This window comes from Diadema setosum, chromosome 5, assembly GCF_964275005.1.
Source record: "Diadema setosum chromosome 5, eeDiaSeto1, whole genome shotgun sequence".
Taxonomy (NCBI): domain Eukaryota; kingdom Metazoa; phylum Echinodermata; class Echinoidea; order Diadematoida; family Diadematidae; genus Diadema; species Diadema setosum.
The window spans coordinates 3,609,104-3,627,182 of NC_092689.1; the positions used below are offsets into that span (position 1 = coordinate 3,609,104).

The following is an 18,079-nucleotide window of genomic DNA, read 5'->3' on the forward strand; positions in this document are numbered from 1 at the left end:
ATGAGAAAAAACTTCATAAAAATTAGACATGAAATCACAAAGCTCTGGAAGTTTCATGTTTCTTCATGGAATATTGATCACTCATAACCGATCACTTACAACATAACTAGCCTACTACAGTTGAAAAAAAAAAGAGAGTTTAACTAGTTAATAAGTTGGAATTTCATGAACAACTAGAGAACTAAAGATTTTCCTCAAGGACGAGAAAGCTTGCTTTTTCTTGTCCCAACTGATTAACATGTAAGATGAACATTTGATGCCATATTTGGTGCCCTGGGATATCAAATGAAAAATCACCATTTTGTTGAATTATTTATTTTTTTGTCAGTGTTGTACTCTGGGTTACCAAAAATGTGTAAAAATAACTTTTGTAATATTTTGCACAAAAATGTGTTCTTGTTTGTTATTATGCGACAATAAATGCATGCTAATGATTTTTTTTTCCTCTCATTTACATACTCTGTTGTAATCTTCACTGTTTAAAAGTTGACATGGAAGGAATATAGGCATTTGGATCGTTATTACTGCGCCGATTTATAGTATACCGGCGCTGATGATGCTGATCATTGCACAACTGTATCCCCATGACAATGAACACGAGATGGTGCTACACTACACTGTACCCCGGCTTACAATAGTATGCTGGTGTATGGGGTGCCGAATCATTTCATGAAAAAAATCACAAAATGTACCATAACCATAAGTGTGACATATGGCCACAAAGTTCTACAGTACTTGTACTACAATGTACTGTATGTATGCAATTCAGACAAGGCAATGCTGTTTGATTCACATCTCTTTCACTGGCTTGTATGTGATTATGAAATTAATTCAAAGTTATTCAATCATTATTACCCATCATCTCAATAACTGTAAGTTATAAAGCCATACCATTTAGCAAATGTTATGTATTTTTGCGAATCAAGAATTCCTAACAATTTCACAAGTGGTCAATTCATGATCGTGCAGTACAGTAATGAACGGACAAATGCATACATCGCATAAATGTTGGGATTAGACTTACATTGTAATATTTTTGCATGTTGTAAAATATGCAGATAGCACCCAACTTGCAAAATTCATGAAAATAAACACCCTGCAAAATATTTGGCATAATATCACTGGTAAATCAGCACAACTCAAGAACACTTCCGTGTTAAGGACATTATATTCCATTGATTATTTGAAATTCTACAAAATTCTTACTTATTATCATTTAAATTTCAATACCACTCTTACTAGCCCATTTTTTTTACTCTGACTTTGTGGTTCATGGCACATCACACTTGATCGATGAAGTGGAAATGATTTGAAGGTTAAACTTCAGAGGAGAATATTTCCAAAGTCTCAACTGGTCTAAAAAGAGGAAAAGTGTGATTTTATCTTCATGAAATAAAAGAGAGGGTGGAGGGACAACTCTTCACTTTTGATAAATTACATAGGTCTTGGACAAATGCAGTTGAGTATTGCATTTGACATGGTGCCATGTGTGTGTTGGTAGCAGATTTTCTGGGCTACTTGGGTGTGGATGTCATGAGATAATAACAAGATGTTTGCTCTACAAATATCATGTCCTGAAAGAACGCTGCAGATGGCAATAGTTAATATTTGATAAAGATTTGACATGCATATTGTATTGCGGGCCGGCCTCACCGTCAGGAGAACAGTGCACGTGATTCTGACTGAGTCATTTTTAATGAAGGGAGTTTGCGTGTTTGCATCACAACCTAAAACACCAACATTGCTACTGGACATCAATCATAGGTACTGTAGATCAAAAATCAATTTTCTCATTGTAAAGATGATATTTTAAGGAATCAACCATGCAGCTGATTCATTTAGTAACGGTAGGAGTCAACATCTCAGGTCAATCATGTTGCAAGGGACTATAATTTATGTAGCCATCACTGTGTAACAACATGAACTTTAGGCAAACTTTCTCGCCATGATCAAAACCCTTTTGATTTCAGTAAACTATCTGTGCACAAACAGTACTTGATTGAATTATGACAATACACTACAACTGCTACAGATACTATGCCTGATTGCACCAATAAATACACTTACAGTAATTACCATCACAATCTGTATGTAATGAGGATAATGAAAATAAAAGATACAATGACAGTGTTCATGAAAACGAAAATGATATGTTGAAAAGACAAGCAGGGGCCCATTTCATAAAACTTGTCATCAGTGACAACTGCCACATTTCTATGACAAATTTGCTCTCAGCCAATCAGATGCAAGGAGTTCAGTAGCTTGTCACATCTATGACAAGTTGTCACTGATGACAAGTTTTATGAAACGGGCCCCTGGTAAGCATAAGAAAGTGAAAACATACACGTACTTATAGAAAAACCCAGGTCATGCTAACTCATAACCCCCTTCAAATATATATACAGGAGTGATAGGCACAAGTACATATTTAATTTCCTTAAGTATCTTGGAGCTTTCACTTTTGCTGTAATTCATCTAGTCCTGAAGGAATTTTGCCTGAAAAATTGTTGTCATGGCATTATCAAATTGACACTTTTTTCCCACATATATTGGAGAATGGGTGTGACTGATTAAATTATTCAAATTTGCAGAAAATTAAAAATACAAATTACAATAATTGACAATCTTACACAGAAACATTAAATTATGGGATACTATTTCTAGTTAAATGCGATGCTAATTCAAGCATCATAAATAATTTTTTTTTTTAAGGCTTTTGCCACATTTTTCATATATTAAAAGGTATATCATGATCAAAATAGAGCTCAAATAAAAGAGGAATGTTAATTCCACCGACAATGAAGAGTAAAAAACTATTTAAAAAAAAAAGACACAGCATCTGACCACTAGCATGTGGTTATCTAGGGCTTTGTATATCAACTGATGGTTAGACATATGAACCACTTTCATATTAGGCTGATGTTACACTTGACCAGTGAAAGACAACCATGTGATGTAATGTGATACTACCAAGTGTCCAAGCCTTCTCGGAATACATGTACACGTTGGTTTTTTTCTCATCAGATTCACAACCAAAACTGAGATGTTCACAAGAGAGCAAGGGATAGTTTACATATAATACAAGATGCAAGTCATATAACCCCCCAAAAGAAGACCCTTCGCCAAAAGAGAAACTTCCTCCAAATGAAACTCTCAGGCAGTGTTCAAAACAAAAGATAAATTTCAGCAAATGCACAGAGTTGCGGCAAATGAATTGTCATTTTAGAACGATTGTGTTCTGTAGCACAGCAAGCGAGGCAAATATGTGGATTAAATGGAAAAAGAACTGCCCATCATTATACTGACTTGAGATACTGCATGCATTGTGCTGAAGATGTGTTGTTGTTCTTGCGTGAAACGGAGGATCACCTGTGGGTCCTTTATTTTCGTGGAAATATAATCTCTGTGACAATTACTCAGTACTTACCACATACATTTATGTACAATACACTTGTACATGTACTTATGGAAAGATCTTATTGAAGTTAGTGGTGTCACATTTTCATCCTTTTCCTGTACAAAACCAATCCAAGGAGGCACTGTGAATTGATATTATACCAAACATTCAAATAAACAGTCCAAACGTTCTTTTCTATTTTTCAACCTTTCCTAACACTTATTATTATTTTTTTAAAACTAGAACTTGTCCATACTTCCCTGCTCATTTTACATGTCACTGAAGTGACTTCCTTATTGCCATATTTACACATTGAGAGGGTGTCAAATGAAATACTAGACTCGGAATTTGTCAACACTGACAAATTAGGTGATCCGATCTTTTCGAAAATCAATGATTTGAGTCCTGATCCCAAAATAGGCATGACCATACAGGTTTCATCTGTGTTAAGGGACATTGGCTGTGTGATGTTTGGATTCTCATTTAGAAAAGGGAGTCATATCTGCCATCCTTGGTACTAAATTCTGTATACACTAGATAACGAAGATACAGCAAGAAATACATATGACCTTTGACCCACCTTTACACTCCCAAGATGGCACCTGAGGAAAAAGTGGTTAATTTGTGAAATGATTCTTGCGACATCGTCTATAAGTGTGCAAAATATGGGAAAGATAGGACAGGTATTCACCAAGATACAAGATGAAACAGTTATGGCCTTTGACCCTTATTTACATACCCAAGATGGCTTCTGATCAAGAAGTCGTTATTTTATGAAATAATGTAGGTGACATGAACTAAACATGTGCAAAATATGGTGGTGATAGAGCATGTTTTTCTTGAGTTTTTGCTAAGAAAATTGCGCAAAGAAAGAAATATTTCAATACATCGTTGATGAGTTTTAATTTCAACCAAATATTTTGACATGATACCGACATCGTGTGAAAAAACAAGGGCACTTATATGATAGCACAAAGTTTCAGCTACAACATATTAAAATCTAGGAGAAATTCACTAAATCATAAGTGAGATAGTGCTTGATAAAGATAGTCATGTCAATTTTCACATCTAGAAAAACTCCCACCCATAGAGATAACACGTAATAGCGAAGATTGAGAAAGAAGTACATATGACCTTTGACCCCACTTTGCACACCCAAGATGGCATCTGAGCAATTAGTGGTTATTTTGTGAAATGATCCTTCTAACATGGTCTTTACGTGTGCAAAATATGAGAAAGATAGGACATATATTTACCAAGATACAAGATGAAACATTTATGACCTTTGACCCTAATTTACATACCCAAGATGGCGTCTGATCAAGTAGTTGTTATTTTGTGAAATAATGTTCGTGACATGAACTAAATATATGCAAAATATGGTGGTGATAGGGTATGTTTTTCTTGAGTTATTACACAGAAAGTTGCAGAAAGAAAGAAATATTTCAATACATCGAAGATAAGCTTTAATTTCAACCAAGTTTTTTCACTTGATCCCGACAACATATGAAAAAATGAATGGCACATTAAAGATAGCCCTACGTCTCAGCTACAACATACTAAAATCTTAGAGAAATTCACCGAAGCATAAGTGAGCTAGTGGTCGATAAAGATAGTCATGTCAATTTTCATTTCCAGAAAAACTACACTCCCATAGAGATAACACGTAAACTGGTTAAATTTGACAAGATTACTTTCAATCCATTTTTACTAGGTGATACCGTCATCTAATCAAAATGTTGTTATTACATTAATGAAAGAACATTTAATAAGCTACAACATACTGAAATCTGGGTAAAAATTGACAAAGGATAAGTGAGATACGCTCGAGTGAACTTGAAATTTGATGATGTAATTTTGAAAATTTACTTCTTTTATTTTATTAAGAAATTTGATATCGTTTAATCACTTTTCCAGCATCGCCAACACATGAAATGATATGTACAACTCATCAGCTTTCAGAATATGTAACGAAAATTGTGGGTAACCGTCCATCCTGACGAGTAAAATTGGATTCAAAATTGGCGGTTTTTTGGCATAGTTGCACTGTATATCGCCATTGACGCGCGCGGAATTTCAACTTTGACGGGCCCGTATTACGTCATATTGAATCGGAGTGACTTGAAACTTGGTAGAAATATTCCTTGACATTTCAGGCATCCGATAAGAGTAAAAAAACGGGAAATTGCCATTGCATAAGAGCTGTGCGTGCGTATATGTACGCGCGCGTACGCGCCCGTCCAATTTTTTTCAATTTTTCAAAAAATGCTGCAAATCGTCTGAAACGTATGCAAAAAAATTTGAGCTCGATTTGAGCATACAAATATTTCCACGCGCGCGTACGCGCACGCTTTAAGGATAAATATGAATTTTGAGAATATGAGTAGAATGCACTTACTTTTAAATATATATGACGTAAATTTCATTGAAAAATTCCATTCCATTGATGAGATATGATTGAGAATGTGTTTTCATATAATGACGTCATAGTGACGTCACGGTCGACTGATCACTATGATTTTATTAGACCCGTCGTCTTTGGGACATGATACATATATGGTATAAGTTTGAAATTGATAGGAAGAACACTTTCTGAGCTAACCGATACACAACTTTTGCGGAGAAAGAAGAAGAAAAAGAAGAAGAAGAAGAACAAAGAATCAGTACAGATACAGAAGGTGATCCGAGAGGATACTCGGATCACCTAATAACTGTGATATGCCATATATCTAGCGAGTCTAAATTTTTGCAGATCAGGACTTCCCAATGATTTTGCGAGAGGTTACAATAACTCTTTATGTGCCATGGTAGAAACCCCCTGTGTGCCACGTTATTCTGAGACACGAAAGTAGTCATGCTTTGAAAAAGAATTCTGTTTTTCCAATCTGTATAACTACTACAAATTTCTGTTAAGCTGGACATAATAGTGAGCAAAGTTAAAGAGGAATGCCAAACTTTGCTTCCATTATATACAATGTATAACAATTCTATTTTCAATTTTTCTTTTGAATTACCAAATGCTACATTACTGTAAAGGCATGACTTTTGCACATAAAATAGTTAAAATAATGACAGAAACTTAGAATGTACACGCAAATCTAATTGGGAACAACGCTTGATAATCAATCACCACATAGAATGCAAGCCGTATGTGAGAGGAACAAAAGCGCGAGAAACGCTTTGATTGTACCGCGGGATTAGCGATTTATCGATCGGTTTTGGCGGCTTTGTTTGTTGAGCAGAATATGCAAAGTTGGCACGCCGTCGACTGAGTTGGATGTGCGAACGTGGCACATAAAGAGTTAATGATCGTGGGGTCCTGTACTGAACGGAGAAATGTGAAATGCGTACATCACATTCACATCAGGATCAGAGTCAATAGTTTCGTTTGTCTTTAATTTCGCGAATAGCACCTGACTCGCGACATTCGCGAAAATAAAAGCTCACGAAATATTTGGCGTATACAGTACTAAACTCACGGGGATTCAAGATCCTCAGCAGTGATGAGCTCCTCCGTGTCGGAGTCTGCTTGGGTGAAGACGTGGGAGGAACCAAAGTCCATGATGGTGATGCGTTGCTTCTTTTTCGATCTCCTGAAGTAAAATCTGTGAGGGGGAGGGGGGAAATAAAGTAAATGTCATGAAAGACTAGAATCAAATTAAGTTTTTGATCAAAAAAGATACCATACTCATTTTCTCTGAAAATACAGACTTGAAACATATCAATTCACATTTATTAAGGAAATCAAGATTGTGATGTGAAAACAAGGACTGTTGGTACTATGACAAGAAAAACATGACAGTGATAGTTTGTGCTGGCAATGCCTTGCTTCTACATCAACCTTTGGCAAAGAGATAGGGAACACTAGATCCAAATGAACTTTATATCAAAGTACTTTCTGCTGAAATTCATCCCAGTTCAATTACAAAGAAAATGGTCATTAGAAGAATAATATTTAAATAGATGAGGAATACTTAAAAAATAAAGGCAAACAAATTATCAAGGTATGGGGTACTATTATACAGACACACATTACATATGTGCATTTGCGATGAATTATAAAGAATTTCTGTACTCAAAAACTGTGTACAAACTTTTGTACATTTTACTACTTATTTTACTGAGATGCTCTCACAGGGAGAACCCAAAGCCCAGCTTTTGCTTCTACGTATACAAATGACGCACCACAGGTCTGAGTGCGTCAGTCGGACTTGTGTGCATAAGGTAACTATGGAATGCTTAACCCACGAGGTGAAGCCGAGTGGGTTTAGGCTAAATTCCACAGTTACCGCATACACACTATATTCCGACCGACGCACGAAAAGACATGTGCGTCATCTGATTTGTAGAATGGGTAATTTTCTTGCCAAAAACCCATTTTTTTATCGTGTTACCCGATTACAAAATTACTGGATGCATTTCCTTTTGGCTTGGCATAGACGAGAGCTCGAAAACCATGCCTTAGTTTTTACTGAATGCATGGTTTCTCTTCAGAACCATGCATCAGTACCATGCATCAGTAAAAACTGATGCATGGTTGTTTTAGCCAATAGGCGTCTCGTACTGAGTGCGCAAACGCTTGCTTAGTGCACGAACCTTTGTTACAAGTATGCGTACTCTTGCTACAAGTGCGCGATAACATGTTTACCACTGTGACACAGCGTGCGGCCAGTAAAATCAACACATAGCTCTCAACCAATGAGATTGCAGGATTCTCGCTACCCATTCTATAACACATATTGTATGGTATTCTTCAGCCCATGTTAGCAACTATTAACTCTCAATATGGCTAATGCCCTTATGGAGTTTCTTAAAATCATACTAATACAAGGAACTATTAATACTTTCCTGTATAATGTCATATAATGATGAATGTAGAAAAATAGATTCCTCTGCAGTATGTAATCTAACAAAATTGCCCATTTATACAAGTGTGTAAGTCAGGTGGTGCTTCATCTGTGCACATTTTGGGCTCAATATTCTTGTTTCATACTGTACACATAGAAAAAACAACAACAAAATAATGTTTACGTGACAGAGTAGCCAGAGATTTGGCTCTTCTATTTATTCTTCTTCAATAACTGTACACCTATTTAGTAAATTATATTTGCAGCAAAGATTAATTGAATTTTACTGGATGTATTGACTATCTCTACTCCCAGTCTCATATAAAATTCAAGATTCATGGACAACCACAAGACAAGTAAACAAGTACTTGTATACAGTCAATATCTTTAATTAAACATGATGCATTTTCTCAGTTAAAGTTACGGTCTTTGTATCGCTTCTTTATATCAACCTTAAATATGGCATATGACATCTCATGTTAAATAACCTAGTCCTTACATTGCAGTAAAAACATTTAGGCCCTTGTGTGCATTGTGGTTTTCCCTGAATGTTAGGCGAATTCCGCAAGTATCATTCAAGTGTACCGGTACTGAAAGTCACACATATATCACTCACTTTCCTCTTGCATTCTTCCTGGTATGGTACACGTAGATAAACGACTATCAACTATTTTTCATTAATGTAAACATGTAAGGAATTTAGTGGAGAGAGCAAAGTCATGTCTTCAACTTGACTGAAAGATTAGTCTGTATCTGGTCGTTTGGGTCATGTTCCGCGGAGACTGCATCTGGCTTCATGGAGGCGGGGTTGTAGCGGCGGCACAGCCCCGCCTCTGTGACAGCCAGATGAGAGCCGATAAAGTCGACAAATGATAAAAGTCTCCTCCAGACAGACAGATTTTTCTGTCTAGACTTCAACACACAAAGGCAGCTGGTTCAAAGAAACATAAGATTTCACTGTCAGCATGAAGAATAACTGCTAAAACATACAAAATGACCAGGATCAACTTGTACAAATATGCGTATAATGCAAAAAAAAAGGGGGGGGGGGGGAGAAATGAGATGCTGCCTGAATCACCATCACATAGAACCACTCTGCACCATGCACCTACACTATACAGTATGTGGGCACCTCAACCACTGTGTTTCACACGCACACACATCCAATCAAAGTTAGCAAGAATCCTCAAGTTTGATGGAGGCACACTGAACCAAAAAGAAGAAGTAAAACCAGAGCAACAGGTTGCTAGCTATAGCCGTGAATGGTCGCCCTGCGCGGTGGGTGTTCGCGAAAGTGTGATGCCGCTACAGCCCCGCCTGGAGCAGAAGGTTTGGCTGGCTGGTTCCGTCGGTACTACGCCGTCGGCCGTCCCAGCCAGCCAGGCCAGTGATCGATGACCAGCACTGGTAAACGGGTAAAAATGTTGGGATAACCGACAAAGTAAAAAGTGGTGATATACCACATCCATAACACTACAGCACTATCAAACGCCCCCAAAAAGGCACAAATCAAATCGCACAATTCTTTAAACTCACTTACCAGCACATCTTTTTCGTCGTGTTCAAATGAAAAGCGTTTCGTGACGAATTACAGGTGGACCTTACGCTAGTCGCTGTGATGTCAATACGTGTACTGCTTATAGGATACTCAGAAATACGCGTTAGCTGCATGACCAAAACACAGCTCCAGGGCGCGTACGTGCACCGCGAGTTCCGGGGTGGTATTCTGTAAGGATCCTAGGACAGCTCTCGCTCCTAAATACGCGATTGGTATTCTGTAACACCGCGCGTAGGAGGAGAAATAGGATAGTGACGTCAGCGATCCTTATTTCTCTCCCAGTTTAGGATAGGGGCGTAACTTGATATGTTAATTAGATGTAATTAGATGTTAATGAGATCTTAAGATAAGAGGTATTCTGTAAGCAAAAGTAGGATCAAGTTTAGGAGCAAAAATAAGGATAGCCTTTAGGCAATCTTTCTGGCGCTTTGCGCCGGGCTATATTGCGTATGTAGGCCTACTGACGACCTGCCGTCTCTTATTTTGTATGTTCATGAACAAGAAAATGAATACATGAATCGTATAACAGAGTTATCTGTTCCTCTCATACTGAGGATTCTAAAACTGCAGTCTATAATGTTCGAAACAATTGTATTCTTTATCTAGCTGGTATGTGTTTATTTCAGTTCAGTTCAGTTCAGTTCAGTTTTTATTTCTGCATTTCAAAATCAGTACAAATCAACAAATCAACAAAATACTTATATAGTCATTTACACAGCTAATATTCGTAACGTTTGGATCTTACATACATTTTCTTTCTTTTTTTTTTTCAAGAACGAATATCATATATGAAAGGAAGCAATAGGAAATGATAAAAATGAAATGCGGGGACCATCATCATAAGCTAAGCTTGACGAGGAAGATGGCCCCAGGTAAAGAGATACATAAAGAAAATCTTGCCACTCACTGAGTGGGGGTAATTGTGCAAAGGGCACAATAAAGAGATACATAAAGAAAATCTTGCCACTCACTGAGTGGGAAGTAATTGTGCGAAGGACGTGCGGTGCAGTGCGGTGTGCATTGTGTTGGGATGAATCTTGGTTTGTACGTTGAGTGTTATTTTGTGTATCAGTGTGATGAGGTGAATGTTACTTCAGTTATGGCCCTGAACTCATTGTTTAGGGTGTTTGTTGACCAGGTGGTATGAATATTTATGTGTCAGAAGTATACTGGATTATGAGGGTGTTTTTTAGTTCTCGTTTGAAAATGTTCGACGACGTACATTGTTTTAAATGAGGTGATGGTAAAGAATTCCAAATATCTGGTCCATTATGTTTTAATGATTTTTGAGCTAAAATGATTCTGGGGTTTTCGAGATGGTAATCGGACGACTGACGTGTTGGATATGAATGAACGGTGGAATTTGGAGTGAAAAAGCCATCAAAAATTTTTGGAAGACAATTAAATGTATATTTATACATAAAAACAGCAGTTTGAAAGATGTGAAGATCCTCAATTTTCAATGTTTTTAGTTGACGAAATAGGGGATTGGATGGGGATAAGTAACGGGAATTGGTAATCAAACGTACAGCACGTTTTGGAGGGTAAGAATTGGATTAATTTTAGTTGAGCCACAGTTTCCCCAAACGATATTGCAGTATGTGATATGTGGAAAGATCAATGCATTGTATAGTTCACTACATTTTGTGTAGTTGTTTGTTGTTCGCCATTTTCAATTCAATTCACACTTCATTTTATTCGGCACAAAATAAATCAAAAGTACATTATGTACACAATAACAACAAAAGATATTATTATAATATTAATATTGTAATAATGATAATAATGATTATTATTATTACCATTATTAATATTATAATTATTATTGTCATTGTTATTATTATTATTATTATTATTATTATTATCATTATTATTATTATTATTTTATCATTATTATCATTATTATTATTATTATCATTATTGTCATTATTGTTGTTATCATTATTATTATGCTCAACGTCGGCCCGAACGTCATGCGGACGCAGTGCAAGTAGCCTACCTTCGCCGCCCACATTACGTGACCCTCGAAGTCGTTGCTATGAAGATCTAGTAAACAAAGAAAAAGAAACGTACGCAGTGCGCTTCTAGGTCGCGTGAAGAATAAAGCAGGGCCGGCGGAACGTTTTTAAAAGCGTGGGGGCCTACTTCCGGGTTTCATGAGCTAACAAGAAGAAGAAGAAGAAGGAAAAAAAAAAAGGTCCTCAGCTCCTCTCTCTCTTTCCATTTCTGGGTTTCCTCAGCTGACAAGCGAATAAACAACAAAAAAAAAAAAAGGTCTAAAAGGTTTAAGACGTACGTAGTGTGTGACAGTCCATGTGCATGGGTTAACATTTTTTTTTTTTTCAAAATGTAGTGAACTTACGTGTTTATACGGTTGAGCTCGTTATTCCGAAGGTTCGTTATTCCGAATTTCATTTTCGAATTAACAAATCTTCGGAATAACGAACCTTCGAAATAACGCCACAAATGTTCGGATTAACGAACCCTTTTTCATTTTCGGATTAACGAACCTCTAGGTATAGGGAATTTGTGTGTTTCGAATTAACGAACCTTCGGAATAACGAAGCTTCGGAATAGCGAACCTTCGGAATAACGAACAGCAACCGTTTATACAAGGATTTCATGGAGCTATAGTAGTTCCATGTTTATATCTTTGTTTAATCTATCAGTAATCTCCTTTATTTATTCTGATATCATTGCCCTGCATGTAAGTCTATACTACCATAAAGATAGGGGAGAGCTAGCGGGGTGAATTAAGTCGGACAAAATTGTGATTTGATGAAGTTTCTCGAATAACTTTCTGATATTTAGAATGGGGCACACATATATCGGACCCAAAGACTTTTGATGCTAGCCACACAGCGGGTTGCTACGCTATATTCCTACACGTGTCGTATTTGTGTTATCATTGTTTTGTTTTTTGTTTTTCCTGGGAGAAGTGGAACATTGGTTCGGTTTAAGTGGGACAAACAATAACCATAAGCAAGTTACAAGCGTATCAATCATAGAATATTGTGAGCGCATGTGTGTGTGTGTGTGTGTGTGTGTGTGCATCTATCATTATTATTTTTTTTTTATATTTATTTAAGAAAATCTTATATATTTTATAATAACTTTGAATTAAGGGCGAAGTTTTGGCATGCAGTGATAATATCCCAGTTTATCCCAACATCCTCCAAAAGTTCGAAATTTCTGCAAAAACTTTAAAAGCAAATTAATGGAAATCGTAAGGTCACATTTATTATGTTGGGCCAGCCTAAGTGCGTGCTAAAGCTTTGATAATCAAAATTGTATTCTTAACTGTAAAATTAGACTGACAATCATGTCATTTTTAACTCCTCGCACAGTAGAGCTGCGTGAAGCGCGTGTTTCAGCAATGTAGATCTTGGGCGCGCATTGCGTAAAATTAGCCACATGATTGGCTTATAGATACTGCGTCGGGCGTGTCCTGTCTTTCCTCATTAATATTCATTATTCATAAATGACTGTCCTAGGATAGGCTTAGGACAGGCTTACAGAATACCGATTTTGCCTGTCCTAAGGGTATCCTATTTTCTGTCCTACGCGCGCTCCTAGGATCGAAATAAGGATCGCGCTTACAGAATACCACCCCCGGGTTGTGAGGTGAATCAGGGCATAGAACCTCTTTGATCAGGGCCGAGTTTTGCCGTCGCATGCAATAGGTACTAGTAGTCAGTGTGTGCACCGACTGTGTGTGCCTCTCTTTCGTACGGGTGTGTTACCTTTCCACGCGACCCCAATTTCGTCAACCACATTTTGGCTGTGATTAAATGGGTCGAAGGTACAGTTTATAAATATGCATGATGAGAGACTCGTGAAGTGACGGCCCCGAACAAGAAAAAAAATCTTTCTTCTCATACTAGTATTTCTCGTTCTTCTTGCTTCTTCTTCTATTTCTCTTCTGTTCTTTTGTCCCTACTTTTTTTTTCTCATTCTCAGTTCCCGTCCGTTTGTCACTTAATTTCAACGTGAAGGAATGCCACAATGGGCCTAATATGTCTTTAGAGTATCTTTAGAGACTTTCTCATGCTGAATATACCAGAGAAGATGCACTTGCTTGCGAAAAGAAGGCCAGCCCTAAGAAGCAAAACATGGGGTCAAACACCAAGAAACCGCTTTACCCCTATTTTGATTTTTTTTTTTGTTTTTTTTTTTGTTTTTGTTTTTTTTTTTTGTTTTGTTTTTTTAGGGGGGAGGGTGAGAAACTAACCCTGTTCTGGACCGTGTTTCTGGATTGTTGGGGAAATTGAAAACCATTTCTTAATTAAAAATATTTTGGGGATAATCCTGTGTATAAGGGGGGTATAGTTGTAGGCCTATGGGGCTTGATCGAGGTGCAATGGCTGTGATATAAAAACCGAACACAAAAAGCCACATGAAAAAGATTCTTCTTATGTGCCAAATATTTTAATTTTCAGTTTTGTTTTTTTCATTCCTCTCATATTAATATACACTCCAATTGAACGTATAAATGCACAGAATCAAATATACAAACATAACATCGCAGGTCTATTCAAAAGTACGGGGAAAAACAGGTGATATGAAAGAAATCCTTGATATTAGTGAAAGCTACCACACTCACCGTAGACCTATAGGCCTATAGTATTATACTCTGTACACAGACACAAAATCATGTGCACATACTTACACACTTACAAGCATGACACGTGCACACATACACATGTTTTATTTATAATGAAAAATAAGAATAAATAAAAACATGCACATATAACACATACACACACATCCTACAGTCTGACTTTGTAAGAGTGAATTACTTCAATGTGTTTTGTGTGTGTGTGTGTGTGTGTGTGTGTGTGTGTGTGTGTGTGTGTGTGTGTGTGTGTGTGTGTGTTTCTGTTGTGCAGATATTTTGGAGTCAGGATGTTTCTGATTTCCTAAAAGAAAAATGAATAGATTTAATAAATGCCTATGACAAGATGTTGGGCTACTACAACACACAATTTTGTTACATACACCTTGCTCACACGCTATGTTCACCATAATTCTGCGTTCTGGGATTTTATATGCATATGCATATGCCAGTCATGAATATTGATGTGAACTTACGTGCTACCCAAATAAAACCTATGACATAGTTCTATGGAACGCCAAACAAAATTCGTCATTGGATTATAAAACGGTTGCAACCAATAGTCCTATGATGATAGGCCTACACCTCTATGTTGGAAAATGATCTGAGAAAACAGCAACTGAAAGTACTTGCTGTTGTGTTTTTAGATTACAGTTGCACCGGTCCATCTCCGATATAGCTTCCAGTAGATGATGATGGCACAAAGAAAGGGTTTGACAACAATGAGACAGTATTACAGTAACTTCGATCGTCTAGAATTTTTGTGTTATAGGGTCAACTCTAATTTCAATTTTCATGTCCCCCCCCAAAAAAAAAAAAAAAAAATCCAAAATTATGAGATTACACGCACCACGTCAGTTAGAATAAACTTAGTGTAAATCTGGTATTTAAAGCTTGCGTCAAGTCACAGAACACCAATTGTGATGAAAATAGTGGACCCCTCCCCCCTAAAAAACAAACACCTTACAAACAGACAACAACAACCAACCAATCAACCAAACGAACAAAACCCGTAGTGCTATTTGTAATTTTTAACCTCGTCGGCAGCAAACACACACATGCCAAACATTTCAGTACATTGTAATTGCACCGCATCAGGACTACTTGTTTTTTAAATACTATATTCTACTTATCGAATGCAGTCCACTTTCTAATGTATTTCTGCATGCCAGTTATTATAATCATGAAATTACTATGATTGTACAAAGGCATATAGGCGTCAGACACATGCAAGAAAATACACAGTCTGATTTATACTTGATAAGTAAGTATAACGAGTATAACAATTAAATACAATGTATGTGGTAGAAAAATGATAGTATGGGCATGAATATACTTCCAGAAATCAATACTAGTAAGATAAAAAGGATTAAAGAGAAATTGATTTCCTAACCCTTCAGTACGACTCTGAACACGCGACAGTGGTGTACTGAGCGTTGGATGGTATGTGTTAAATAAAAAATGAATAACAAAAATATATATATGATGGTGACCGGCCAGATTTGTCTTTCTTGTTTCGACTTCTCTTTCATTTCATTTAGTATTAAAAAGACACCACTCAGATTGCGTTTCCCTCCTCCTCATCCCCCGAAGGAGAGGAGGAACGGTCATCAATGACAACGAGCAGGATATCGGAATGATATCACTCGATGTCCGCTTCGCGCTCAGAGGGAAACGCTTCTGCTCCTCATCGTGGCATTTCAGTGGGACTCTTTTTATGGTAAAAAAGAGAGATGCATACTATAGAAATGATCCCTAAAAGTATGATCTTGCCAATTATCAACATTACATAATATATATCTATTTAACTATTGATTGTTTCAATGGTTATCAAAATTTTGCGTGGCAAATCATTCTTGAGGATGCTGTAATCTTATTAGAATCACTCGAGAACGAGTAGAGTGATTGGCAAAATTAATATAAATATTTCCTAAATGAATAGGGTTGGTTGTTGAAACAGGTGAAAGTTGAATCAGACACTTAGGGCAAAATACTTTAAAAATTAGCGACAGCTAATATACATACGTAATACATATTCATGAGAGATAGCCTTTTTTACCAGGAGTTTTGCTTCTTGCAACATTCGTCTGTAAAGTCTACCTCAGTGCCGTTGACCGCGGTCACAGCCGATAGAGGGCGCTCTTGCTAATACATCTCCAAAGCCGTCTTGAGTGGTTATATGGCATGTGGTTGGAGGAGGAGTGAATACTCCGTAATAAATTGGTTTTACAGTGTACGTGTTTTCTTTGATTCTCTGTAAGGTCCGTGCAAGATCATACCACAATGTACTTGGCACAATAAAATCATAAGGCATAAGATTATAATGAAAATGTAGTTCTGCACCATGTTAAACTTTACTTTGATCTAAAGAAGGAAATTATAGAGAAGTTTTATCAAAATCCGACTCATAAATAAAATATGTAAAATTTGAGGGTTATATAATATATATATATATATATATATATATATATATATATATATATATATATATGTTGAAAAAAAGAAGGGAAAACAGACCAGAAACGAATAATAAACAGTGAAAACTTTGAGCATCGTATCCCGATGAAAACCCATTTTCTTTGCTCAAAGTTTTCACTATGTATATAAATATATATATATATATATATATATATATATATATATATATATATATATATATATATATATATATATATATATACATACATGTACATATATATATATAATATGCAAATTGGTTGTTGTTGTTTGTTTGTTTGTTTTTGTTTACGTAAAAAGTAAAGCAAAGTGAACGATTGCAACGTCTGCCAGCAGTCCTTGTTTCTCCGTCACAACTATAATAATGTTGATTTGTTTTTCTCTGGTGAGTTTCAGAAGCTTTCAGTGAAAAGGGACACTGGTCCCCGCACTGGTAGTAACAACGCAGGCAGCGATGACGGTTTCCTCAATTTCATTATTTCCCATGGTAATCTTATACACAATGCCTCGTTACAAAGCCAAGGTTTTTAAGTTCCTTAGCAACTAAGGATACCTTCATCTTCAGCATTCCTCAGTTAGTGCAAGTAGGGTAGCCTAAAGCATAATACTTTTCGTTCAATAAAAAAGGATGTAAGTGGTTAAAATATTTTCTTTTTAAATTCAGTAACTTTTTTAGTTTTAAATTTTGATCCGATTGTAATGACGCCTCTGCCAAATTTTATTTTACTTCATTAATCAAAGCGAAATAGAACGTGGTGCCAATTTGCCCTTTCTACGTAAAGTGGACTGAAAAGCGTGCAAAATTACATTAAATGTTGTGCGGGCTGTCTGATTGATTAGACCTCATCAGCAGCAGGCAATATCGGTATTTCTAAGTGCATAAAATGATAAATTAGTTTCACACAAATTGGTAAGTGAATTGTGTTTACAAGGAGGAAGAGAAGGAAGAAGAAACAAGAAGAAGAAGAAGGAGGAGGAGGAGGAGGAGGAGGAGGACGACGAGGAGGAGGAGGACGACGAGGAGGAGGAGGAGGAAGAAGAAGAAGGAGAAGGACAGAAAGAAAGGAAGAAGAAGGAGAATATGTGAAGAACAAAAGGAAGTAGAAGAAAAAGAGGAGGAACTCGAAGAAGAAACAGAGGTTGTTGATGATTTACGCTGTATGTTTATGTCTGAAGAGAAAGACGTGGGAGTGCTCCCCCCCCCC

General features: G+C 36.7%; 1 protein-coding gene and 1 non-coding gene across 2 annotated transcripts in view; both read right to left on the reverse strand.

Moving 5' to 3' along the window:
• Positions 1 to 9,792, reverse strand: part of LOC140228431 (uncharacterized) — a 33,276-nt gene extending 23,484 nt beyond the window's left edge. The window contains exons 1-3 of the mRNA XM_072308649.1: positions 9,785 to 9,792; positions 8,975 to 9,175; positions 6,877 to 7,002 (exon numbers count right to left, since the gene is read on the reverse strand). Coding sequence (XP_072164750.1) covers positions 6,877 to 7,002; positions 8,975 to 9,175; positions 9,785 to 9,792 — 335 coding nt within the window. The remainder of the gene's footprint in view (positions 1 to 6,876; positions 7,003 to 8,974; positions 9,176 to 9,784) is intronic.
• Positions 9,793 to 15,970: 6,178 nt separating this feature from the next.
• Positions 15,971 to 16,188, reverse strand: LOC140229365 (small nucleolar RNA U3). The gene has a single exon (XR_011901290.1). It is a non-coding gene; the product is annotated as a small nucleolar RNA U3 (small nucleolar RNA).
• Positions 16,189 to 18,079: the final 1,891 nt, after the last annotated feature.